This window comes from Mauremys mutica, chromosome 1, assembly GCF_020497125.1.
Source record: "Mauremys mutica isolate MM-2020 ecotype Southern chromosome 1, ASM2049712v1, whole genome shotgun sequence".
In the NCBI taxonomy this organism is placed as follows: domain Eukaryota; kingdom Metazoa; phylum Chordata; order Testudines; family Geoemydidae; genus Mauremys; species Mauremys mutica.
Genome location: NC_059072.1, coordinates 162,388,260 through 162,415,473, shown reverse-complemented (window position 1 = coordinate 162,415,473; position 27,214 = coordinate 162,388,260). Strand labels below are relative to the sequence as shown.

The window sequence follows — 27,214 nt, the reverse complement described above, 5'->3', positions numbered from 1 at the left end:
CCATTGATGGACCTAGACTCCATGAATTTATCTAGTTCTTTTTTGAACCTTGTTATAGTCTTGGTCTTCACAACATCCTCTGGCCTGGAGTTCTTCAGGTTGACTGTATGTTGTGTGAAAAAATACTTCCTTTTGTTTGTTTTGAACATGCTGCCTATTAATTTCATTTGGTGACTCCTAGTTCTTGTGTTATTTTATAGACCTCAATCATATCCCCCCTTAGTCGTCTCTTTTCCAAGCTGAAAAGTCCCAGTTTTATTATTCTCTCCTCATATGGCAGCCGTTCCATACACCTAATCATCTTTGTTACCCTTTTCTGAACCTTTTTCAATTCCAATACATCTTTTTTGAGATGGGGCGACCAAATCTGCATGCAGTATTCAAGATGTGGGTATACCATGGAGTTATATAGAGGCAATATGAGATTTTCTGTCTTATTATCTATCCCTTTCTTAATGATTCCCAACATTCTGTTTACTTTTTTGACTGCCACTGAGCATTGAATGGATGTTTTTATGGAGCTATCCACAATGACGCCAAGATCTCTTTCTTGAATGGTAACAGCTAATTTAGACCCCATCATTTTATATGTAGAGTTGGGATTATGTTTTCCAATGTGCATTACTTTGCACTTATCAACACTGAATTTCATCTGCCATTTTGTTGCCCAGTCACCCAGTTTTGAGAGATCCTTTTGTAGCTCTTCGCAGTCTGCCTGAGACTTAACTATCTTGAGTAGTTTTGTATCATCTGCAAATTTTGCCACCTCACTGATTACCCCTTTTTCCAGATCATTTATGAATATGTTGAATAGGACTGGGCCCAGTAGAGACCCTTGAGGGACACCACTATTTCTCTCTCTCTCTATTTTGAAAACTGACCATTTATTCCTACTCTTTTTCTCCTATCTTTTAACTAGTTACCAATTCATGAGAGGACCTTCCCTCCTATCCCATGACAGCTTACTTTGCTTAAGAGCCTTTGGTGAGGGACCTTGTCAAAGGCTTTCTGAAAATCTAAGTACACTATATCCACTGGATCCCCCTGGTCCACATGCTTGTGGAGCCCCTCAAAGAATTCTAGCAGATTGGTGAGGCATGATTTCCCTTTACAAAAACCATATTGACTCTTCCCCAACAAATTATGTTCACCTATGTGTCTGACAATTTTGTTCTTTAGTATAGTTTCAACCAGTTTGCCCACTATTGAAGTCAGGCTTACCTGCCTGTAATTGCCAGGGTTAACTCTAGAGCCCTTTTTAAAAATTGGCGTCACATTAGCCATCCTCCAGTCATTGTGTACAGAAGCTGATTTAAATGACAGGTTACAGACCTACTGTTAGTAGTTCTGTAATTTCACATTTGAGTTCCTTAGGACCATCTACCCAATTTAGTGACTAAAATAATAAGCTTTTACTTTAATTAGCCCTGCAGAGTCCACAAGCTATGGAAAGGGGGGCTGGATTCTATTCTGGCTTATGCATCATCAACAGCATTGTTTTAGTAAATTCTGCTTGAAGGATGTTGATGCAGTGTGAGAAGAAAAGAACCCAGCTTGACTCTCAGATCCCAGGGTGAATGTGTGGTATTGAGATTAGAAAAATCTTTAAACAAACAAACATACAAACTTGTAAACTGGGCACATTGGATTGGGTATCCTTGAAAGACAGTAAAAATGGACCCTTACACAATGCTGGTTTTGTTTTTTGGGTTTTTTTTGTTTGTTTGTTTGTTTTTGCAGAGTAGTTTTTCAAAACAGAATCTCACTTTAAATTAAAAAAAATGTTTTTGAGTTAGTAAAAAATTAAACTTCCAGATGAAAAAAAAGAGCCCAAGAGCTCAATAACTTAATGTTAAAAGATTACATAAAAAGATTGCAGATTACACTTAAATAAATTTAAGGGTGTGGGTTTTTTAAAATAATAATATTTCAACAAAGCTGAGGTTTATTTGTTAGTTATTATTGTGATGGGTGTTTTAGAAATACCCAAGATAGGGAAAAAAAATTTTTAACTTTATTTGCTATTATTTCAGACATTTGTGTTAAGACAAGAGCTCTCTCTCTCTCACTCACTCACACTCACTCTCTTTCTCTCATTCTAGCAAAATCCTTTTTGTGACATGGCCGTAACATGAGGTGAATGATGGAGCAAAATGATTCAGATCCTCAGCTGCTATAAATCAGTGTAGCTCTACTGACTTCAATAGAGCTTTGCTGATTTTTACACTCTGAGAATCTGGCCTGGTATCTTTACATTGGGACCAAACACTAAGGGAAGATGCATAAAATTACATAGTTTCAGATGTATCATGCAGTCAAGCTATAAAATAAAGACAACAAATAACTGCTGCAAGAACTTTCATTTCTCAACAGTGATTCTTTGCAGCCTCAAGTGCATTACATGTCACATCACCCACCACTAAAGCAGTGGAATACCACAGCTGTGTAGCACAGCAACACTGCATACCACTTTAGGACAGGATGTGAAGATCAGTGTATCAAATTGCTATTAAAAGGGGAATTTATGTGGGCAGAATGTGATCACCCTCACTGCAATTTTGCCAAGTCTTTGCCCACAAATCCTGCCAAAATTGCAAATGGATCCTCAATGACTTTGAGAGGTTAGGCCCTTGGTTTTAAGTCTCAATGAAAAGATGACAACTCGAGTACCACGCCATTCCCATCCATACAGAACAAATGAGGCTTACTGGGAAGTTGACAGCCTATTGTACCTTTTTAGCCAAAGCATCATATTCCTTTTTGAGATTATCAATAACTTTCTTCTCCTCCACTAAGGCTTCCTCAATGTCTAGCCGCTTCTCCCGGAGCTGAAGAGTGTTTTCGAAGAGTGCCTCATCACAGTCTGAGAAGGAAGGTAGGTTGGAATTAAACTAGAGGGGTAGCAGCTTTGGGTTAGTTTTTACTTTACTATATTTATAGATGGGACTGGTAGCCCCACCTAAGATTGCCTGACACTTCCCATTACAAGCCCCTGTTTTCAGTTGCTTATAACATTGCCAAACTTTAACTCTCTTGGGCTGAAATTTTTCATCCCAGGAGCCTGCCTCAGGCTGACTCATTTTGGAAAAGTTCAGATGCAATGCTTCAGTCGTTTCCATGAACAAGACTAGGGAAAAAACCTTGTTTTGCCATGTTAAATTCTGGAAGTCTTTTTTTTTTTAGATTATCTAGCACCCTCTTGTGTTGAGCAAGAATGTGGAATTTGGTATGGGGTGACCTTTGTGTCAGGGATCTAAATTCCCCAAAGATTCCATTTGTACTGAGCATGCAGCAGCCCTGGGCTAAAAGCAGGGCCTTCCCTGCAATTGCATCTCTGGGCTGCTGTGAGCCATTCCAGGTCTAAGCACCAGAACTAAGAGCAAGAAGCCTGTCTCTCTTGTGTTTTCAATGATCTCCTGCACCAGGTTGAGGCAGCATGAGGGAGGAAGCTGTCTAATTTGAACAGAGGGGACAAGAGCTGGATCTGCAGGGAGGGATGGGGGGTACATTGGGACAAGCAACCTGGGAGGGGGAAACGGACTGGCTGGGCTAAGAGATGGATCTTGGAGCCAGGAGGGAAGTGGAGTGGGGACTAAGATTAAATGATGGGGGGGGGGATATTGGTACTGGACGGGCAAGGAGACTAGAACAGAGAACCAGTGGGGTGGAGAAGGAAGGGTGGGAGGGAAAAGATATCTGACAAGGTGCCAGGGGGCATAGGGAGAACTGGGATTGGCTGGGCAAAGAGATGTGGACAAGGAATTGATGGGAAGAGGGGGATCACCAGAGGTGAAAGTAAGCCAGTCCGGTCTGGTCCGGCGTACCGGCAAGAGCAGCCCAGAGCAGCCAGTCCGGTCTGGTCTGCGGGCAGCCCAGAGCCCTTTGAATCCCGGCCGTAGCTCCGGTGGCCGGGCTGGGACCGGGATTTAAAGGGCTCAAAGCGCCCCGCCGCTGCAGGCAGCCCAGAGCCCTTTGAATCCCGGCCGCGGCTCTGGCGGCCAGGCTGGGGCCAGGATTTAAAGGGCTCGGGGCTCCCCTCAGCGGCAGGAGCTCTGGGCCCTTTAAATCCCTGCCCCAGCCCCGCAAAGCTCGGGGTTGCCCCCGGCGGCCGGAGCCCCGGGCCCTTTAATTTGCCCCTGAGCCCCGGGGAGCTCCCAGCCACCTCTTCAGCTGGGATCCCCTGGTTGATTTAAAGGCCCTGGGGCTCCCAGCCACAGCTGGTGCCCCAGGGCCTTTAAATCTTGAGAGGCCCCACCTCTTCCAGATGAGGCCACGCCCCCCTCAGGACTCCAGCAGTACCGGTAAATCCTGTAAATTACTTTCACCCCTGGGGATCACCCAATATTGGACAAGGAACACAGGAAGGGAGATTGGGACCTGGAATCAGTGGGAATGGGGAATATGGATGGATCAGGGAGAGAGACAAATCAGAAGGGGAGCCAAGAGGTTGGGAACTGGAACTGGCTGGGCAAGAAAACTGGGGACAAAGAGATGACTGTTGGGGGGAGGGTACAGGGAATGGCTGGGAAAGGAGACTGGGACTGAGAGAGGGGACTGTAGGATAGGGAGCCCATACTGTCAGCTCAGTGTGTCAATTAAAACACTAAGTATGTGTGAAAGACAGCAGACATCACTCGCAAGTCAGGTAAATGAACAAGACAAACCCCATTAAGAACACAAGCATGTAAAGATAAAAACACAAATTCAATTCTCTGCCTTCTCCTTGCATCAATAATTTGTACTTTGCAGAAGATTTTAACTGTTTATCAGGATTCTCCTCCCACCACAGTATAAAAGGAAAGAATATGGATAACAATACCATTAGCAAACTGACAAAAAATCAGTTATAAAAATATGGCAAGGCAATTTGCTAATCAATTCTAATAAATCAGAAATAAAGCAGCCTTGTTAAATGGTCATAAAAATACACCAGGCCAACCTCAAACATTTACTAAACTAATGGTTTTACTCACTCAACAAAATAAGTTACTTGCCCTTGCTGACTGGGTAGGATTTTACAAAGGTGCTGAACAGACAAGTTTAGAAATAAATAAAACCTTTAGTCTTTACTGGTAAATCAAAGAAAATATGCCTGCCAATGAGCAATTATGGCCTATGTCCACTAGATGGCAACAAAGAACTTAATTTACACTCCAAATTAGAACAACAAGAAGTCCGGTGATACCTTAAAGACTAACAGATTTATTTGGGCAGAAGCTTTTGTGGGTAAAAAACCCATCATACATCTGAAGAAGTGGGGTTTTTTTACCCACGAAAGCTTATGCCCAAATAAATCTGTTAGTCTCTAAGGTGCCACTGGACTCCTTGTTGTTTTTTGTGGCTACAGACTAACACGGCTACCCCGTGATACTCCAAATTCGGGACCATTCAGGATTTCCATGGGATGAAGGAAAACAATCTTAGCAAAAATAGTTTATTCTTCATGTTTCCATGGTAAGAGCATATATTATAGGCTCCAATTCCACTCCTCAGAGAGAAAACAGTCAGGAAATGGGAAACAGTCCTTCACTCATAACAATTAATTCACTGCACTTTCTGTTGTACATTTACCTGACTTGTGAGTGATGATGATCCCCACACTCCTGTGCAATAAGTATTATACTACTTCCATTTTACAGAGGGGAAAAGACTCCCACACTCACTGTCTACTGCCTAGGGTCTCTGACTGAATCGGTGGCAGAGATGGGAAGAGAACCCGGACCTCCTGGTAATTTGTCCCCCGTCCATAAGTATTTCGGGGTTGGCTACAGGTATGTAATGTTTTGAAAAAGAAACCTGTTGGGTTTTTTGTTCCTTTTTTCACAAATAAAAAGTTGGAAGCAAATCCCAAAGCAGCCCCACTGGCTCGCACCAGAACTCGGTTAAAGTTAGTTCCCTTTTTGATTCTTAAGAATTAGACTTTTCCTTCACTTACCTTCTCCCCAGAGACGGTAATTGAGGTCCCCCAGGCTGTATGTCATTGTATTGCAGTTATTATAGGTTGATGAAGCAAGGGAATACTGAAACATTTATCTATGTTTATCTATTGCAAATGGTTGCTACTCCTCTTTACAAATAACCAACTGCTATTTAACACACAGGCCAGATTCTTTCATCCTTACTCAGACTGAGTAGTACTCTTCTCCACAGTGGTCCCATCTGCATCACTGAGATTACTTAAGGAGCAAGGTGCTACTCAACATGGGAGGGGAAGAGTCTGGGCCATAATTAATATTATTAAAGAAAAAAATCCTGATTTTGAATTTAAATTCACAGTGTTACCCATAAAGCTAAACAAGCAGAGAGCACCGGAAAGTAATGGCTCACTTACTCTTTGGGCAAACAGAGTCATCAAAGACTTCATCGTCAGATCCTGAATCTTCTTCATCGCTCTCCAAGCTAGACTCCTCGTCACTCTCTTCATCGCTATCCTCCTCTTCATCTGGGAGAGGAAAGCAGTATTGTTAGCACTCAGAAAACCCTGGTTCTAATCTGTGACAGGCTGGCTGGCTGTACAGCACACCAGTGGAGCCCTGTAGCAGGGTGGACCTCTGCTCCTGCCCTGAAGGGGTTAAAAACAGCCCTGGGAAGGGGCTGTGGCTGGAGAAAGCAGCCTTTAGGCTGGGGCAAGAAGCCTGGGCTGATTGGGGAAAGTAGGCTCAGCTGTGGCCATGCTCCAATCAGGCCCAGCTGGCCCCTATAAGAGGCTGTGAGCCAGAAGCCCAAGCAGACAATCTCTCTCTGTTCAGAGGGAGATGGGCCTGGCTGCAGGGAACTAGACTAGGTACCTGAGTGGAGCAGGGCTGGGGAAACGCAGAGGAGCTGGGGAGCTCCAGCCTGGAAAGCCCCAGGCTGCCACCTAGCATTGGGCTAACAGGTACTGGGGGTTGCAGAGGGCAGCCCAGGGGTAGGCCAAAGCAGCAGGTCCAAATCCTCCTTGCCAGTGATGAATAGGCTGATACTGCAGTCTGCCGAGGACGTGGGGCTAGACAATGACTGGCAGTAGCCATACACTGAGGCAAGGTGGGGATAGAGGGTTGGGGTTCCCTGGGGAGGGGAGACCCTGAGAGAAAAGGGGTTACTGCCAGGGGGCAGAACACGATGTAAAAGGGCACCGGGGTCCAGGGAGGGACTTGGGGCCAGGGAACAGGTGGATCACTGGCCTGCAGAGGGCGCTCCGGGCTGGAAACCGAGCTAATTCCCCGGAGTCACCAGCAGGAGGCGCTGCAGGGGTGAGTCCGACCTGTTACACGCCCCAATGAGCAATACCATACTACTGGCTTTCAAAAGCCAATTAAATAATTTAAAGAGCACCACCGAGAGAAACAGTGCTTTACAAACTACTGAGACCACAGTCCTGCAACTGACAGCATGTAGCCAAACTGCTGCACCTGCACAAAAGTCCTGTTGAAGTCACAAAGGCTCAGCAGTCCACCCAGACACTGTCAGTTTCAGGATCAGGGCTTCAGATCTATTCCAGGCCTAGAAGAGTTTGCAGTCTAAGAATGACACAGCAAATTAACCCTTTAGAGTAACTGGAAAGAGCTAGTTTCCCAGAAAGGTGGTGATTATATATTTTGAACAAGACAAAATGGTGACTGGCTCCTGCTCAAGGATTCTAGTTTCCCTGTTAGATACACTGATCCCACTAGCATAAGCCCAAACTGGTACAATACCTCTCACTTATATACAGTATCTTACCTGTACAAAAAGTTGTCCTGTTAAAAAAATGTATACTGAGCTGAAAGGACTCAGCAGAAGTTAATTCATGCTGGCATTTACACACAGCAGGTATCAGGCAAGGGAAAAGGTGACAGTATCTTGTATTATAGGATTACAGCAGAGACCCTAGAATTATAGATGAAGATGGGTCTTCATTCTTATAAACTATTTAAGGCTGCTTAAAAACTTTTGTAAAATGACTCTTTGGACTGAATTTTCTGATACTTGTACACAACCCATGGGTGAATTTTTGGGGAAACTGGTAAAATGTCATTTGGCTGGCCATTTCTGAGCTACCAGAAGACAGAAAGAAAAATATATTCTGTTGTAAGAAATGTCAGTTTGGTTTCTTTGCACTCGGATCAGTGACTCAAATAGTTTTATTTTTAAAAGTTCCTACCTGGCATGGAAAGGTCACTTACAGCAATAGGTGTTCTCCTGGTATGTTATTTTTGCAGATCCCTACTTATGAGATGGGAGAACAGTGCCCACTGAGTCTGAGTGAACACATCCCCCAACAATTCAAATGTTCTGAAAGAGGTTAGCAAAGAGACATGTAGGCCCAACCACCTTCAGTCCCTTCCACTAATTCAGTGAATCCACATGACAAAGAAGTGGGGAAAGGGATTAACAGATATTGGTACATGCACAGTTAAATAAAAGGTACCTTCTTTCTTTCTTTTTTGCATTTCTTAATGTATATATCCTTTTTTACTGTACTGTAGTTATTCTGAATTGAAACCTTGGGGTTCAGTCATCTTGTGTGTTACCATTCGGCTGAGGAAATTAACTAACTAAAAAGGTGAGCTGTGTATTATTGCCTACATTTGCTGCCAGTTCATACTGTACACGATCACCTCCTAGAAACCAAATGCCAAATCAAAGATAAAGAAGAAATATTTCAGATCAATAGTACTGTCTAGTATTAAACAGTTCAGAACCTATCTGCTGAGGAAAATCCAATAGATTGAGTATCAGAGGGGTAGCCGTGTTAGTCTGGTTCTGTAGAAGCAGCAAAGAATCCTGTGGCACCTTATAGACTAACAGACGTTTTGCAGCATGAGCTTTTGTGGGTGAATACCCACTTCTTCGGATGCAAGTGAAGAAGAAGTGGGTATTCACTTCTTGCATCCGAAGTGGGTATTCACTTCTTGCATCCGAAGAAGTGGGTATTCACCCACGAAAGCTCATGCTGCAAAACGTCTGTTAGTCTATAAGGTGCCACAGGATTCTTTGCTGCTTCCAATAGATTGAGTTCTTTGAATTGATCTATTAATTGGCTAATGGACGATTACAGATTGGGTCTATGATTACTAGGGTTGCCAACTCTCTCAAGGAATTAAAGATTAATCTTTAATTAAAGATTATGTCATATGATGAAACCTCCAGGAATACATCCAACCAGAATTGGTAACCCTAATGATTAGTCCTTAGTCAATGGATAGATTGAAAGGGAAATATAGTGTACACAGACGCCAGACTGACAGCTGTCCACAGATCAGGTACAGCATAGGTGGCAGCTGTGTAAAACTTTGCTCCCTTTTTCCACTCAACACCTACATGCCTCAACACTGATTTTAAGGTCTTTTGACACTAATTGTGCAAGGGATGTGATTACAACACTATTATCACTCATGAGGGTTACAAAACAGTTTGGTCTTATAGTATAGATTGGACATAAACAAAAATCATATGTTTTGTTTATGGCCTAGAACCAGGTTAAAGCTTCGTATCTGTTCAGGATTTCAGCCAAGTTTTGGGACACAGTTCAGTGCCATCGCTACATGACAAGGCTGAATTGTGTAAATGAATACATAAAACTAGAGAAACAACGTATCCAACCTCTGTCTCCTTCCACATCTTTCTTCTTAACACGCTTGATCTTCTTCTTCAAGACCTTAGTGAGGAAGCTGGCAAATTTGTTGTTCTCTCCAAGGGATGCTTGGAAAGTGGCATAAAGTGCCTTCTCGCGTTCCTGAAGCTTTGCAATCTCATATTTTTTATCCTCCATCTGTGAGAGGTAGTTGTCTAATTTCCACTAAAAAAACAAAAACACCCCCCCCACACACACACAATGTAAAACAACTCAGTACATTAAACTGATAGAGAGCTGTTGAAGCATTAGTCTTTTAGGCTGTTGTCAGCACCTGTTAGATCTTTTTAGAATACATGTAAAGGCAGCAATTCCTAGTTCTGAGCAAGGGATTGGAGGTCGGGCTCTCTGCTTTCTAGTCACAGTTCTCTGCCAATCACTTGCTGTGTGATGCTGGACAAGTCACTTCCGTTCTCTGTGCTTCAGTTTCACCATCAGTAAAATGAGGATAATGATACTGACCCACTTTTGCAAAGTGCTTTGAGATCCTCAGATGAAATCCACTAAATAAATGCTAATTATTATAATTTATACATTTCAGTTGTTGAATTAAGAGCAATTTATCCATCTAGAGAGAGAGAGGCAGACTTGTCGAAATTGGTAGGCTTGAAATTTGATTCACTTTTTTTTTCCTTCTTCCCTAATATGGGCCCCAATCTAGCAAAGCACATAAGCGTCTGTTTAACTTAAAGAACATGGTTCCACTGCTTCAGTTCTTCACTGTTAACCAAGTTCCAATTGCAGAGGCAAATTCTCTCTGAAGTTACACTTGTGTTACCCATTTGAAAAAGGAAAGGGTGACACAGATGTCACCCTGAGCAGAATTTGGCTGGAAGAGTCTGCTACTGAAGATGCATGCGCCAGAAAGATCCCAGCTTGAATCTCAGATCTCAGGATGAGTTAGTAGGCCTTGGAGTTTGAAAATTCACCTTTATATTTGTAAAGAAAGCAAATCTGATCTGACAACACTGAGATGAATCATAGAATATCGGGGTTGGAAGGGACCTTAGAAGGTCATCTAGTCCAACCCCCTGCTCAAAGCAGGACTAATCCCCAGATTTTTGCCCCAGATCACTAAATGGCCCCCTCAAGGATTGAACTCACCACCCTCGGTTTGACCAGGCCAATGCTCAAACCACTGGAGCCCCATGATGCTATTTTTACAGTCACCTTCCAAAGGAGAACTGCGTATTTTAAGATAGGATATAGATTTTAATTTCACACTTCCAATGGTTTATAAAAATACAAGCATGAAGGGAAAGAAGACCCCATATTTAAGTTTAAAAGGACTGCCCTTCTATTATCACTGAATGTTTCTTGTTTCTTAGAATTCAGCACAAAGGAATTGGCTGGTGCATAAGGGCAGCAGAGGGACATTCCCGCCTCTTTTTGGGATGTTTGTTTCCAGGCCTACCAGTTGCAGTAGTAACAAATCAGATAGCGTAGCCTACATACTTGCATCTCTTCCACCTCATTGCTGAGGTTGTTGACACGCTCCTGGAGAGTGTCCTCATGTTTCTCAAAGTGCTTAAGGAGAAGCAGCTCCTCAAACCACGTGATGTGACGTAGGTCAGCACACTTCATCTGCGTGTCCAGCTTCAGCTTCTGGTGCCGCAGGAGGTGGAGTTCAGCATCAAAGGTGACCACCAGTTCATTGATCTGGAATGTGGGAAGGGGGAGAAGTGGAGTGGTGGGGGGGAAAACAATCAAGAAATGAGTCTAAATATGCAAGGCAAGAGACAGGAGCAAAAAAGAAAATTTTCCTGCCTGTTAAACCAACAATTTGCCAGCAACATTTATTATGAGCTACTTTGGTATTCAAGATAACAACATTAATCCCTGGGAATGTTTTTGATATCCATGGTGCAAATATAAGAATCACCAGAAATTCCACAGATGTTTCAATGCCTCCCATCATCCCCAACTAATCTCCAAAGAACTACCTGACTTTTCTATGCTGGCCTGCACTTTCGTGTAATCTCCTGCCTGCTGCAGCGGTAGACCCATGTTACTGACCTCCACCTCATCCACCCTCTTGCAGAATATCTGCCAACTTCTTCCTTAGGCAGGTACAACAGTTTCAGCACCAGCATCTGCCAAAACTAGGTTAACCACAGGTTTTGTTTCAGAGACAAGGTAATACCCACAATGGTGTTCTAGTGCGCTCTCTGAAGTTTAATACATCAACTCCACAGTTTGTTCTAGTGGACTCTCCTGGACTTCCAGAAGGCAATGCAAAAGCCAAAAGCTGCCACAGCATTAGTGGGACAAATTTAAAGAGAGCTCCGTGAATTGGTTTTGTTTTTGGCATCGTAGGAGCAATCACCCTTGAAAAGTTCCCTTTTATTTTCCTACCCTCTTGATCAAGGTCTCCTGAAGGTAAATGTTTCTGATCTTCTCCCGTTTTAAAATTTCCAGTTCCATCTCTGTTGGCTCTGCCTTTTCAATCTCAAAAACCTTTGGTTGCACTGGGGTGACTGAGGATACCATTCTCATTGATCTCACACTTGAGGCTCTTGATGTGGTATCTATTTCTTTTAGAGAAGGTGCATGAAGGAACTTTCCCCCAAAGACTGCAAATGATGCATTATCTTCCACCTGCTCAGAGAGCCTTTGCTTGTTCTCCTGCTCTTGTTTGAACTTCAAAAGAATATTATTGTCATACTGGAATTTTTTTTCTGGAGTCTCCTCCGGGTGTAACTGAGGGATCGAGGGAATAGGGAGTTGTTCAGATGCATCCAAGGCTGATTGTATGGATTTCAGTTCTTGGACGAGGCAGACGATCTCTTCAATAATAGCCACCTTGAGGTCCCTAAGTGAGATGATCCATTTGTTCATGGTCAATTTCTTTTCATGGACCTGCAAAGAGGAGGAATTTTAGTGCGACTTGCCAAGGACACTTCTACAGCATAAAATCTTCTCCGACACAGGACATTGATCAGTGGTTTGTCTAACTTAAACAATCCTGAAGGGTTTAAACGCTTAACACAACAGATAGAGAGGTTACTTATCAGTAACTGTTGTTCTTCAAGTGTGTCACCTCTGCATAGTCACACTTATGGGATTAGTACCTCCTGGCATTGAGCTGTGGAATCTTTCTAGTGAACAGGATCTGCTGGGGCCACTCACACTCTTTCCCTTGCAGAAGATTCCATAGGTATCAAAGGAGGAGTGGGGCCCCAACCACACTTCAGTTCCTTCCAGAGGTGGCAGAAGTTCACTTTGAATGGGAGCGAGATGTGGGCAAAGTGTGGGGGCAGCAAAACAGAATGAGGAAATTGGGGTCTCTCTCTCACAAGGAATAACTGCTCCTGGGCCTGGTCCTATCACCCCATTTCTACCTGCTTCCAGGCCTGATCCCAGGTGCCACAACAGCTGTTCCAGTCTCTCTTGGTCCTGGTCTCACCTCTGCCCCCAGCAGTTGCAGAGCCCCACCCAGCCTGAGCAGCGGCAGTTTACGAAATGCAGAGGCAGAAACATAGATCAGCTCCCACAATATTTCTACTGCAGGGGAACTAGCCCACACCACTGTCCTGGTGCTGCTGCTCTTGGTTTCTTCCCTAATTTCAGAGTTCTTGATCTGAGAAGAGGGTTAGGTGGACAGGGAATGGAAACATACAGAGGCAACACTCTCAAAGAACAAAGTTACAGGTAAGCAACCTCCTTTCTTCTTTGAGAGGTCTCTGTATATTCCCACTCATCAAAGATCAGTGAGATTAACAAATTAAGTTTTCCCACGGACATCCTCACTACATGAGCACTCAGGTTCAGGTACATTTAGAACAATTTTAGGCATCTGTGCCTGAAACAAAGTTGCCTGCTACATCCTACAGAGGATGAAAATCCAAAATCTTCCTAACACTGAAGCATAATAGGTTCCAGGACTAAAACACAGGACTACAATCTGATTATAACCAAGATCTTTGGTGCCAAGGCAGGGTGATCCCAGGACTGGCTGCCAAAATTTCTCTCTCTCTCTCTATCTGTATTGCTTCCCTGAAGCTTGGAGGATGTTCATGTGCAGCTGAGGCAGTAACAGCCTTGGACATTTTCAAAGTCAGAGCATCAACACCAAATTAGAAGTCTTAGTTATTTTCAGAGACAATAGTGGTGTAGCACTAAATGAGACTCGGTAGGAACTAGAGCTATCTCAGTCTGGGCTGGGGAAGGCATTTCCAAGGTTTCTCTACGACATCTCTGTTAGGGAACCCAGAAGAAGGGGTCAGGACCCAATAAAGGGAGTTTGAGGCCCTACTAGGAACCCCAGCCTGGAAACATGGACTGTTCTACTGATTTTGTCTGGAGGAATTCCCACACAAAGAATGCCAGAGTCTCAGCTGATTATCCTGGAGATCTGCGTATTGCTGACCTGGGTACTAATCTACTTTGACAAGCGGCTTACCCCAGGAAATGGTGCTCAATCCTTGCCACCAAGCTATATTGACTCAGTTGGATCCATGTATCCTAAGCCATTTGAGTTGGGTACAAAATCACTTCAACACGCCAAGTACATTGTACACCAAGCCACTTAAAGCAAGTGGCTCACCAGTGTCAATTGTGCTGTATCCTCAGCACTAGACCTGGTCAACCCAGAAGGATCCAGAGATCTAACACCTCTTATACTGGTGCTTGACCACTTCAGGCATGCGGTACACCAGCTAACAGGCTGAGATCTTAGCACCAGACTCAGATGACCCAGATGGCAGAACATAAATGCCATGTACAGTGTAGCGGACTACATCGTCAAGTGGATACTGTATGTGCTCCATGCTCGCTGCACCTTCAGCAGTTAAAAGGAACTGAAGGGCAGGTGGGGCCACTCCCCCTTTTATACCCTCAGAATTTTCCACGTGGATGGGAGGGGTGAACAGCCCTAATGGACAGTGCTTACTAGAAAGATTCCACAGCTCCACGCCAGGAGGCACTAATCCCACAAATGTCAATATGTAGATGCCACATAAAGAAGACCTGTTAAGTCTCTGTTTTTATAATGGTGCAACATGGTGCGGGGGGGGGGGGGTTAGGTCACTGAGTTTCTGGAGAAAGTTTATTAACCTCTGCATGGTAGTGTTTTTGGAAGTATGCAAAAGATTGATGTTTCTATTAAAGGATGGGAAAAAATCAATTCCCCTGCTTAATATATCTGCTTGGTCAAGGAGGGCCATCTGAGGATTATTATAATAGGTATGGATTGATGTGACCTTGGGCTAGGTGAAATACAAAAGCTTGGCAAAATGAACACCAATGTGCAGTTAAAACTGACCACACATGGTCTGTCCTTAGCAGCCCTCCACCATGTCACTTCCAAAACATTTTGCAATGGCTCATTTTCCAAAAAAGGAGCAGCCCCACTGTCAGTGAATCCATTTACATACCGCCACCTCTAACGACCTAAGCTGCACCTTCTTCTTCTCTGCGTTCATACGCATGTGCTCTGGGATCTTGTAGTTTGTGGCTGTCTTCAGTTTGAAATCCCCCATGTTTTCCTGAGCCTCTTTGATGTCCTGAACATCCTTGGGGTTCTCATAGTTGTCACTGGGTTTGCTCTTGTATCTGCCAAGCACCAAAACCAAGCTGAAATTCTAAGACTGCCCAAATCTCCCACCTCTGTGCTTACCTTACATGTTGATAACTCCTGCTTTGTGCAAGAAGGCTTGGTAGGAGAGGTAGGTGTCAGTGGAAGACTAAGCACTACTTAGAAGGAAATATCAGTTTCTAAACTTGAAAGAGTTTATCTATGAGTGTAGCAGGAATGTCAGAAAGTGATCCATATCTGGGGATGAATGTCTCCTTCAGTTTTGAAGAGAAAAACAAACATGCATCAGAAGATGTGATTTTTAAAAAACAAAACAAATACATGATGTAGCTCTGCCATTGACAGATCTGGATAAGACCCTTGAATGAGGCTCTGGGCTCAGAAAAGACCCTTCTACAGCAGTGAGCAGCAGATAGCATGCTATAAAGCTGATTTCAGCTGACAAAACACCCAACAAAGAGGAGATGGCACCAACCATCTGTAGCGCCTCCCCTGATTCAATACCTCAAGCCATGTTAAGACCCAAGGAAAGGGCAGGGGCAGGAGAAGGGATAGGAGTTACATGACTAATTCAACTAATGTGCATAGCACATGCTGCTGACTTTCCCAGAGAGATGGTTGGCAAAGTTCTGCTTGGCTACAGCATAGAGTACAGGGCCTAATCGTACAGTTCTTATCCAGTCAAATTCTCATTGACTTCAAGAATTTGCAACTCACTGCACTATCTTTCTGCCTTCTTTGCTGGCTTCATTCATATCAGTAAGCTATACATTAAGTTTGAAGAGATTCCTGTTTTCCATGCATTTTGAGAGACTTTCTTGGCATTTTCCATTTTAAGAGTGGAGCCAGCAGGGAAAGGGAAGGGACAGTGTGACAGGTACGTACACACATGCTAACAATGTTTATGATGTTAGTGCAAGTGGCTCACCCGCACTATCGCTGCTCAAGGGGTTAATCAAGGGCAGACCCTAGAAGTCTTGGTGGCCCCAAGCCAAGATGGAATTAGACACCTCCAACAAGTACTCCCTTCTTCCTTTTCCCTCACCTCCCCACCTGATTGAGCAACCTATCTGGTTACTGATTGTGTCATTTAGCCTCCACATTGGCATTGCTTTAAAAGAGGAGCCGTGGCAGCCAGCACAAAAAATTCTAAGGTTCACCTGAGATTCAAGGGCATCTGCTGTTCATAACTGACATTTGGAGCTAACTCGTTTTTAAATTGCCCCCTTAGAATAATAGGGAATTATACAAAAATGTAACAGTGGCATATAAGAGCGAAGTACAATTATTTGACCACAGACAAAGGCAGGCCAATGGAAAGATGCAGTTTGTGATTCAGGACTTACAGTTCATCCCACTCCTTCCTTCTTTGCATAATCTTAGCTTTGGCCCTGTCAGCTTTCTCCATAATTTTTCTAATTTGTTCAAGTCGGTTTCCACCAAAACGTCCTATAGCACCTTGCAGCTGGGGCCTTTTTTTCAGCTTGTCAACTTCCATCTCCTCTTCACTAACCCGAGCAGCCTGACCTAAAAAGAATGAAGTGGATGTGTAAGTATTAGGTATTCTGATATGACCTAAAAGCAAGTCACAGCTACTGTAAGCCATACTGGGACAGCTCCTCAGCTGCTATAAATCAGCATAGCTGCAATCAATGGTCCTTTGCTCATGCCACATTATCAATCTGTGAAAAAAACTATAATGCTGTGCAATTTTGTCTCCACTGTGGGTTGATGGGGTTTTGCCAACATTGACTAGAATGTGGAAAACATCTGGTTCTAAATGGCACAGAGGAACTGTTGACTGAGAATGCAGAGTGGTGACTGAAACAGAACATGAAGATAACTCTGTGACCACCTTCTGTTGCCAAGTTTCTTTGCTTAAAGGTGATGTGATGTACTGCAGTCTCTTCCACTCAAGCTCAGGAAAATAAACAAGGTGAGATAAAGAATGGAAAGCACATTATGGTAAACAGAATGGCAGCATTTAGGCCTTTGCATATGTCTTACTTGTCTCTTTCTGGCTTTCTCGCCTTTGCTCTGCTTCTTTTCCTAATTTGCTTGTCCTCCTTTTTCCTGTTTGACTTAGTTTTCTGGCTTTGTAGTACTTCTCAGAGATTGCCAGGAGCCTATATGTGGAGATTTGATGATTGCTTCCTATAGCATGAACGACCACTGTGTCAAATTCCAGTGTGTCCCGAAACCTAAGGAAATAAAATAGAGATAACATTCATTATTGTCTGATTTCTGCAGTAGCAGTCTATGACGTATTTTCCTTCTAGCCCATATTGCTGCCCCAAAAGGCTTAAACAATGTATTATACTAATTAAACATATTATACAACCATAGTATTTGCAAACATAAAACAACAGGTATCAGTGCCATGATAGAAGTACCTTCCACTGACCTCATGAAGTCTAGAAATAGAGCCACTCAAGCGTGGGCATGTCAACAATACCTCATCAACCAAAATGGTGTCTAAGGCATCTGACAGATCTAGGTGAACTAGCATAGATAGTTGATCTTTGTCTATCACCAGAAAAATCACCTAGCAGAGCAATCTCTATATCAAACTCAGGCCTAAAACTGGACTTGACAGGGTCAAGGAGATCTGAGGAGTCCAGGAATCAACAGAACTGCATCACTACAGCATTCCTCCCCACAAAGGGGAGGTGAGGGAAGGGATAGTTCGGTGGTTTGAGCGTTGGCCTGCTAAACCGAGGGTTGTGAGCTCAATCCTTGAGGGGGCCATTTAGGGATCTGGGGGAGGGAAACAAAAAAACTCAGGGGACAGTATTTGGTCCTGCTAGTGCAGGCAGGGGACTGGACTCAATGGCCTTTCAAGGTCCCTTCCAGCTCTATGAGAGAGGTATATCTCCATATTTTATTATAAAGGGAGATTCCCAATAGGGTTTTAATTGGTGAGATTCTCCACATCAGGAGATGGTTTGACCACTACTCAGTAAACCATCTGTTCTTAAGGAATGCTGGTACACTGCCTTCCCAAAGTGAAACAAGGACCATCTCTTCCATAGCAAGCTCAGTTTGTCCCCAGCTGCACTTCACCACACATGAAGGACACATGTGGGCACAGCTTATTCCTCAGAGTTCCACCAGCACTTCTAGAACCCCAGCAAATGTCACTGGCTGAAACTCAAGCAGAGCTGTTCCCCCAAAGCCTGGCTCTGATGCCATGGAGGTGGATAGCACAGTGCTGATTCAGTAATAGCCTGATTTGCATATCAGTGCTTGCCTAACTTGTGTATGGTTCAGACCAAACAAGAATATAGTCACAAACAGGACATATATACACTTTAGTTCTATGAAGAAAATGTTCCTTAAAGCAGATGGATCTTAGTTAATGAAACATCTCAAGATGGAGGAGGGTGAAAGAAAGCTAGTCCTCACCGACTCTGCAATTTCTGCAGCCCAATGCGGTGCTTCTCCTGATCCCAAGCCAACTCCTTCTGCACAAGTTGGATTCTCTGTGCTGTCTGCCTATCCATCTCCTCACGGATTCTGTGGTCCATCTCGAATTCCTGCAGATAGATGGGAAACTGTGTCATAGCATGCTGAATGTTAGGCTATGATAGTAGCAGTGGTTAGGTTTAAGACATATTTTTGTTCAGACATAGGAATTGATGTGCATCGACCCAACTGCTCACTCCAGCAGCTGTTCACCGCAGTGGAAAGAGCCACATTCTTCCAAAACTCTTCTCTAGTGTCACCCAGCACTAGGTGTGGGTTGGAGCTCCTGGCATATTAAAATATATACACACACACACCCCTTCTTCCAATCCATCTAAAATTGAAAATCAATGAACTCCAACGCCTCTCCATAGCAGGAATGAAATACAGTGGGCAAGGGCGAACCAAGGCAAATCAGTACTTCCGCCCCTTGCTAGCTTTACCACTTTCACTCACTTCAGTGTGCTTCTCGATCATATTTCCATTCCCTTCACTGTAGCCTTTAAAGAGTGACTGGAAATCAGCAGCATTGCTGCTTGGTCTATAGGTCTTACAGGTACTTCTGAGGCACTAACTTCTGCAGCACACTCAGAAATGCCTGTGCCATGGGGAAGCAGTTTATTTAAGGAGCTGGAGTGGGAAGAGGGGGAAAATGGGTTGGTCATATTTTGATTCTAACACACTGGACACAGCTCGTTTTAAAGTGGCAGCCTAATCCAAGGATAAAGGACTTATACACCAATTTGATGTACCTCTCTGTGTAGCTGCATGTGCTTTGGCAGCTCCATGTTCCTTTGAAGCAGGTGATGAAACTCATGCCTAAGGATGATCAGCTCTTGCCTCTTTTTGTTTTTTTTGTCCTCTGCTTCCTTCATTATCTGGTCATATTCCTTTTTTTGCTTGGCATTCTCAATACTGGAAATGCAAGAAAAAGGAAGCAGCATTATCTGGATGGTGGAGGGGTAGAGAGAGAGGAGACAATAGTGTAGCCTTCTAGCCAGGAACAAACACGGGTCAAAATTCTGCCCTCACTGACACTTGTGCAGCTCCCCTGCAGGGGCGGCTCTAGGATTTTGGCCGCTCCAAGCAGAGCGGCATGCCGCGGGGGGCGCGCTGCCGGGCACCGGTCCCGCAGCTCCGGGGGACCTCTTGCAGACGTGCCTGCGGGAGGTCCGCTGGTCCCGGGGCTCCAGTGGACCTCCCGCAGGCATGACTGCAGAAGGTCCGCCGGAGCCGCCTGCCACCCTCCCGGCAAAATGCCACCCCACGCGCGCGCTTGGCACGCTGGGGTCTGGAGCCAGCCCTGCTCCCCTGGAATCAATGGGGCTGAAGAAAAGTAGAATGAAACAGACTAAGCTTTTGGGTGAAGGGATTATAATTTATTACATGTTTGTACAGTGCCTAGCAGCAGGGATCTCTGGTTTAGTAGGCCTCTATGGACTATCAGAACATATATGTTAAATAATAATGTCAGAACATCATGTTACAAAAACAGGTGGATGAGATGGATGTTTGCATAAAGGCTGCACAGACATCCAAGGCCCCATGTGTCTTGAGACAATGGCCCAACTTTGGAGTGAGCTACTGCCTTCTTTTAGAAGGCAAAACAGCTGGGCCACATGAACTGGAGGCAGGGCTCCCAGCAAGTGCAGCCGTTCTCGCTTTCATCAAGCACGCCTTACCTGTAGGCACTGGGATCCTCAATATCTTCTGCAGTTTTTTCCTTTTCAAGATCTCTCTGTGAAGCAAAAACATAGCTTTTGCATAAACGAGGAATGACACTCAATGGCTCATGAGGCTGTTCCACAAGTTAAGGAAGAACCTCACACTGCTCCTCACAAGTCAAGTGATGTTTGTAAAGCCAGATGAAACCTTCATGATGAATGACACCACAGGGTCACTAAATATCAGGTTCTAATGGTTCCCCCGGGCAAAAAAGAGGCGAATGCAATACTTACCAATGAATACAGGGGCCAAACTGATCCATGATGTAACTCAGTTAACTTCAGTGGATTTGAGTTTGGCCCACTATGAATCCCATTTATGTTTAAAGGTAGCGACATAATTTGAAAACTCTTCCATGGGACTAAAACTAGAATAGACACTCCCTGAAGAGTTACTTTGATAAGAAATAGCACTTTTAAGATGGACATAAAGCAATGCTGTCAACCTAGGCTATGGAAATGATGTTATAAAGATCATTAGAGCCCTGCAAATCCACGGGTATCTGCTTTATATCCGTGGACCATTTCTGCGGACAGCAGTGCGGATGCGGATACAAATTTTGTATCTGCGCAGGGATCTGGCGGTAAGAGCCAGGCGGGCAGCTGTGAGGAACCACAGCATGGATCCTCCACCTGCCCTGGGCGGGAAGGCCTGGGGGGAAGGGACACTGGATGTCCAGGGCAGGTGGAGGATCCGCCACGGCTCCCCACAGCTGCCCGTCCGGCTCTTATCATGGCCAGGCTGCAGCTCCAAGCTGGGCTGGGGAGAGCCGTGTTGGCAGCTGTGGGGCACCTAGGTCCCTCCACCTGCCTAGGCTGAGGGACTTGGGGGCAGGGACATTGGGCAGGAGAAACTGGAGGGCAGGGACACTGAGCAGAGAGGCTGGGATATTTGGCAGGGGGGCTGGGGGGCAGGGACACGGGCCAGGATTTGCTCGGACTCCCCGCCCAGGGCAGGTGGATGGTCTGCCACAGCTCAGCACTGCTGCCCACCTGGCTCTTATCATGGCCGGCCTGCGGCTCCAAGCCACCCCCTTGCCTAGAGTCGGGTCAGGGAGAGCCACACTGGCAGCTGTGGGGAACCTGGGTCCCTCCATCTTCCCTGGGCAGGGTACTGGAACACTGGGTGGGAGGCTGCCCTGGATGCCACGGTGCAGCAGTGGGCCGAGGGCAGGGGAGGGTCTGCGACTCTGTGCGGGCTCCCCACAGCTGCCCACGCAGCTCTCCTGACAGGGCTCCAGGAGTGGGATGCCTCAGAACCTCAGCCTGGCCCCCAGTGTAGAGCCCTACAAATCCACAGATATCTGCAGCTATCAGAAGATAATTTTTGCAGATAGCGGATCGGATGAAGATACACATTTGTGTATCTGCACAGGGCTCTAGAGATCATCAGATTTTTACGAAAATATTTTAAAGTGCAATCTACTCAAAAAAATGATTCTGTCAAGATAGCACTTTTGTATTGAACAGAGCTCTCTTTCTTTTGGAGTCAGATCTGGTTACTTCAGTGACTCATTAAGCTTTTACTGAGTTTTACTCCTGTTACCCCTGTAAAACCAATACAGTTAAGAGTGTTAGCAGAAGTGTATTCCTTCTAGTTCATCATCAATAGAATTGTTTCCTAAATTCCAATCAGTTTAATCTGTGAAAACTCAATAAAGGTAATGGGGCAGCACGGGGGTTTTAGAGTCCCTAATTTGGCTTGCAGAATCTTTAATACTAGTGTTGATGTATGAGAACGAAAGAGCCCAGCTTAACTCTCAGTTCTCATGGGATGTTTGCAGGTTAGGTAAATTTAAAAAAAAAATTCCTTCTTTACTTACAAGTTGAGCAACTGTGGTACAGAAGCCACTGATAAAAAATAAACATAGTGCCTTTATGCTGCCATATTTTAAGTCTCTATTCAGAGTAGAACTGCACTTTAATAAAAAGAAGCACAGAATAGAGAGAAAACCTGCCAGATCTTTGTTGTTCTCAACATACAAACATATGAAGTGATGATTAGCTAAGGGAGGCCATGTACATCAACAGAATAAACAGACCTTACACTTTTAGAGGGAAGAAAAAAAGCACTGAGAGGAGAAAGAGAAGGAGAATTACAGACATAAAGACTATTATTACATTAGCAGACATTTTGCATGGGCTCATATTCACAAATTGCTTTGAAAATTCTCAGTTTTTGCCACGAATGACCCACAATGCAAAAGGACTGAGTGTTTTTTGCACAGAAGTAGTAACAGGCCCGCATTGCTTAGCACTAGAGGGTACTCTGGTATTCATAGATTTGGACATGTCCTAGAGAATGAACTGTAATGCTTTTACCTATGCACCAGAACACAATACAGAAGAATTAGGGAATGTGTTCATTCAGTAACTCACTCTTGGAGAGGGCACTTTGGCTTTTAGCTCTCTTTGAATGTCCTCTGGAGATAGGATATTGAAGGTAAAGATGTTGCTATCTGCTCCACAGGTAACCAGGAATCGGTCATCATAACTAGAGTATATCGCCTGGATTTGGCCATAATCGTTGTCATGCATGTTGAAGGACCAGTATCCGTTCATCATGTCTGCTGACAGGTCTTTGTCCTGGAGAGGATAAACTCGCACTGCTCCATCCTTCATCCCACAGAACATCAACAGCTTGCTGGTGCTGTAAAGTGAACAAAAGCTAAACAATTCCAGGTACTGATCTAGAACAGTTAATGTTGCAACAGCAAAGTGCCAGTGACACTTGTGAACAAAAGCTAAATTAACACAATGGGTGAAATTCACCCAAGTATGAAGGGCTGGAGCAAGGTTCTCTCACCCATACCACTTATGCCCTGCACAAGAAATGAAGGCTGTTGGCAAACTAAGTGACTGTACAAGGGTATCCATGCACCTCCTATACATCATGGAACTGGCTTCAGAATTGTCATGGGGTAGCAGAAAAAAATCAACATGGAGTGGACAAGGTATGGGCTGTGGAGGGTTTTGGATCTGGATTTGCATGGCTCCAATGGGCTCCAACAACAGGTGCAGATTGGCTGTGACCCACAGACTGGATTAGCAGCTAAAGAGGGGTTGCACGGCTGCCACACAGCCTGGTTCGGGATTGGGAGGTGACTTTCACCTCCCCATACTCCACCCAATAGAAGGAGAGAAGAAGACAGGTGTAAATTACAGTTTTTGTAACCTAAAATGGCTTCCTTGGGGTCAGATCAGGCCTGGTCTCATGGGTTGGGGAGACACAAGGAGCTCTCCACTCCACCTGTGCAGTCCACATAATGTCCAGTTCAAGCTGCTGGCCTGGCACAATGAAAGTGTGGGGATTGCTCCCTCCATATTCTCCTGGGGAGCAAAGAGCACCCTAAAGAGGGTGAGGGATGGAAGGAGGTAAGGCCATGACTCCATCCCCCTACCCACTGGCCAAGCAAGCACCGAGGTAGTGGACTGCACCCCCCCGCCCCCGAAGGAAGTAGCAGCATCCCAGGGCTTCCGCTGAGGAGAACTTCCCAATCCATGGTTGTGTCTTAAAGGCACAATTGAGCTTTGAGTGCTCAAAAAAGTAGGCATTTTCAACATGAACATTTTTTAAAAGAAAAAATAATGTATTTTACACAGCTGTACTGACAAATCCTACCAATCAGGAATCCTAAAGCTGGTAACCAATTAACTCTAGGTGCCAGGGAATAGAGCAGAACTCTTCTTGAACTCTTGCACATGGATACTCATCCACACAAGGAAAGAAACAGAGGAATATACCATGATATCTCCTGATTCCAGTTCATCAGTTTAGTAAGTCATAGTGCATAAGCTCTTTTACCAGAAAGAGATCCTTTGGATTGGGTTGTCATCTGTGTTCTCCATAGGAATCACCTCAAAGGGCTCATCTTGCCTGCTTTCAGGGGATATTTGGTGCTGAATGGGGGAGAATGCACAGTGGTAGAGGTACCCAGAGTCATAGCCACTCTAAAGAAGAGAAGGGCCACAAAGAAGACATGAGGAAAGGATGCTGATGCAGGTGCCCAGGAAAATACAGTTTCATGAATAATTGCTCTTTTCTTAAATTTCTTTTTAAAAATGAATTCATTGCAAGTGAAAGAAGCCATACTAAAAACTCCTGGAAATGCTGTTTATCCGCAGAATAAGTCCACCATTATCAGAGGAGTTACAAGCATTTGCCATCCCTCTCTGTCCCACCAATGTGCCTCAGTCATGACCACAAGGGACCACCATCTACTAGTGGGGAAAGGACTACCTTGGCCTCTCTGGGGAGACCACCAAAAAGAGTGCCATTTGTTGTGAACTGGAATGACACTGTAAAACCATTTCACAAAGACCACTTAGAATTCACATCAAGCACTTGGTCTTCTCTGAGAATTTGGATATCTTCAAGCATGGGGCACATATGAGCTTGTGTCCTGGAGGCAAAAGGTTTTTATTCCAAATACCAGTTCTCTACGCCACCTAATCCCCAAGTCCATGAATCTTATTGTCTCTACATTTAACAATCCTTTTCTCAAATTAAAAATGAAAGAATATTTAATTTACCAAAGAGACCCAGAATTTCCCTGGTGCTGAATAAAACCCGCAGACGATGGGGCTGGGCTCCTGTGGGACGTAGATGGGTGGCAGTGGCTCCTCTTTCTTAGGCTCTGCCTCTGGCTCTTCTTCTATCTCAAGTCCCATATCCTGCTGTTTCTTTATCCACTCCAACCTTGCCTTCTCCTCCTCCTGTTTCTTTTTCTCTCTGCGCTCAATCTCCTCTTCCCTCTGTTACAGAAAGCAGTGAAAAATGAGTCATGAAACCAATGCACCATTGACTGAAAGGCTCTCATGATAAAAAATGCTAGAAATTAGGGAAGTATTCCTCACAATTAAACAGAGGTCAGGCCTGTCTACACAACCCTACAGTGCAGACTATAGGTGTACGAAATGCAGCACACACTAAAATGTTGTGCTACAATTGCCCATATATGCCCTGCTAGCAGAAACTAAAAGGTACATGTTTCTAGTTAACAGAGTCCTATTTGAAACGGGACTGCATTAACACAAACTAGGTACCTTTTAGTTCAATCTAGCAGGGACTACATGGAGTAGTTACAGCACAATGCTTCGATGCACTCAGCAATTCAGACTCCTGTAGTCCGCACTGCAGGGCCTGTGTAGACAAGCCCCATCATACCTCATTTGAAGCTGCAGTGGGAATCCTCTCATTCCCGCCTCCTCTTATATTCTGCCTCCAAGGACTAATGAAACAGCAAGCACCCTCCACCAGAGACATGCTAAATGCAGCTTTTCCCAAGCCAATCAAGCCTTATGTTAGCCAGACGGTTTGTTTGACAGCAACGGGAGGTTCTCTATCAACTCATGGACTGGATGCACTACTTCTGCAGTGTTCCCGAACTCTGTCCTTTACTTGCCCAAAAGTAAAAGGGACCATGCTGGAGACCTGAATTCAGATTCCCATGTGGCATTGTTTGTGCTCAAACATAAGTTTAAAGTGAAAAACAAAATGTTTGTAATGACCTTCCTTCTGAACACTGAATTGAAGAGTAATGTTCATGGTCAATTTATACAATCTTTAAAATCTTCATTTTATTAAAACATATCTTAGCATAAATAAGTGTCAAATATCACGCTATCTTTTCCCAGGGAAATATTAGCTTTGTAAGGTAGCCAAAGACATCTCTTTTTCCTGAGTACTGAATTCCTCTTGGTCACTGTGGATGCTGGGGCTTTGCCAGATCTTTAACAAAACATCAAAATAGTACTTATAAATCTTTGAAAAGATGGTTGAAAGTGGAAGTGCCATCACTCAAGAGAGGCAGCTGTGATGTGGTAGATTGAGTACTGACGCTGAGAGTCAGGTAATCAGTGTTCTAATCCTCACCCTGCCACTGAGCTGCTTTTTCAGTTTCCTAAAATACCCACTGGTGAAACAGTGTGTAACTCCAGTGCTATCTAAGGTGTTGCCCATGTTTATACCAGCAGTGAATTTGGCCTCACATGTCTTCAAAGGAGCAAGTCCTCATTGAGGAATGCATAATGTAATCCTGACTGTGACAGGTTGGATCACAGAACCCCCCCTGGGAACTGCCAACTGCTGTGCCAAGACTACTTCTGCCCTTGCTTTATCGGCCAGTCTGGGACTCCAGCACCCTCTGTCCTGTTGAGCCAGACATGCCAGTCTGCTCCAACACAGACCCAAGGTCTGAACTATGTGCCCCAAAGCTGCAGACTTAACTGAAAGCAGCTAACAGAGGTGTTCCTGTCTTTAACACTCAGATGCCCAACTCCCAATGGGATCTAAACCCCAAATAAATCTGTTTTACCCTGTATAAAGCTTATACAGGGCAAACTCATAAATTGTTTGCCCTCTATAACACTGATAGAGCGATATGCACAGCTGTTTGCCCCTCCCCACCCCCGGTATTAATACATAGTCTGGGTTAATTAATAAGTAAAAAGTGATTTTATTAAATACAGAAAGTAGGATTTAAGTGGTTCCAGGTAATAGCAGACAGAACAAAGTGAATTACCAAGTAAAATAAAATAAAACACGCAAATCTAAACCTAATACAGTAATAAAACTGAATACCGATAAAATCTCACCCTCAGAGATGTTTCAGTAAGTTTCTTTCACAGACACCTCCCTAGTCTGGGCACAATCCTTTCCCCTGGCACAGCCCTTGTTCCAGCTCAGGTGGTAGCTAGGGGATTTCTCATGATGGCCCCATCCTTTGTTCTCTTCCACCCACTTATATATCTTTTGTATAAGGCGGGAATCCTTTGTCCCTCTCTGGGTTCCCACTCCCTCCTTCTCAATGGAAAAGCACCAGGTTTAAGATGGATTCCAGTTCAGTTGACATGATCACATGTCGCTGTAAGACTTCATTACCCACTTGCCAG

The 27,214-nt window shown here is 44.4% G+C and overlaps 1 protein-coding gene across 2 annotated transcripts in view; it reads right to left on the bottom strand.

The window, feature by feature from the left end:
• Nucleotides 1-27,214, bottom strand: part of CFAP44 (cilia and flagella associated protein 44) — a 71,669-nt gene that overhangs the window by 5,522 nt on the left and 38,933 nt on the right. Inside the window, exons 20-33 of one of the 2 annotated variants that reach the window (XM_045001560.1) lie at nt 24,854-25,075; nt 24,126-24,271; nt 22,700-22,970; nt 20,279-20,334; nt 19,349-19,511; nt 18,537-18,667; nt 17,139-17,332; nt 16,478-16,658; nt 14,998-15,148; nt 11,951-12,454; nt 11,051-11,254; nt 9,565-9,760; nt 6,332-6,442; nt 2,733-2,863 (exon numbers count right to left, since the gene is read on the bottom strand). In XM_045001560.1, coding sequence (XP_044857495.1) covers nt 2,733-2,863; nt 6,332-6,442; nt 9,565-9,760; nt 11,051-11,254; nt 11,951-12,454; nt 14,998-15,148; nt 16,478-16,658; nt 17,139-17,332; nt 18,537-18,667; nt 19,349-19,511; nt 20,279-20,334; nt 22,700-22,970; nt 24,126-24,271; nt 24,854-25,075 — 2,661 coding nt within the window. Of the gene's footprint in view, nt 1-2,732; nt 2,864-6,331; nt 6,443-9,564; nt 9,761-11,050; nt 11,255-11,950; nt 12,455-14,970; nt 15,149-16,477; nt 16,659-17,138; nt 17,333-18,536; nt 18,668-19,348; nt 19,512-20,278; nt 20,335-22,699; nt 22,971-24,125; nt 24,272-24,853; nt 25,076-27,214 lie in introns of both variants that reach the window. The other variant, XM_045001551.1, reaches the window with a different exon arrangement.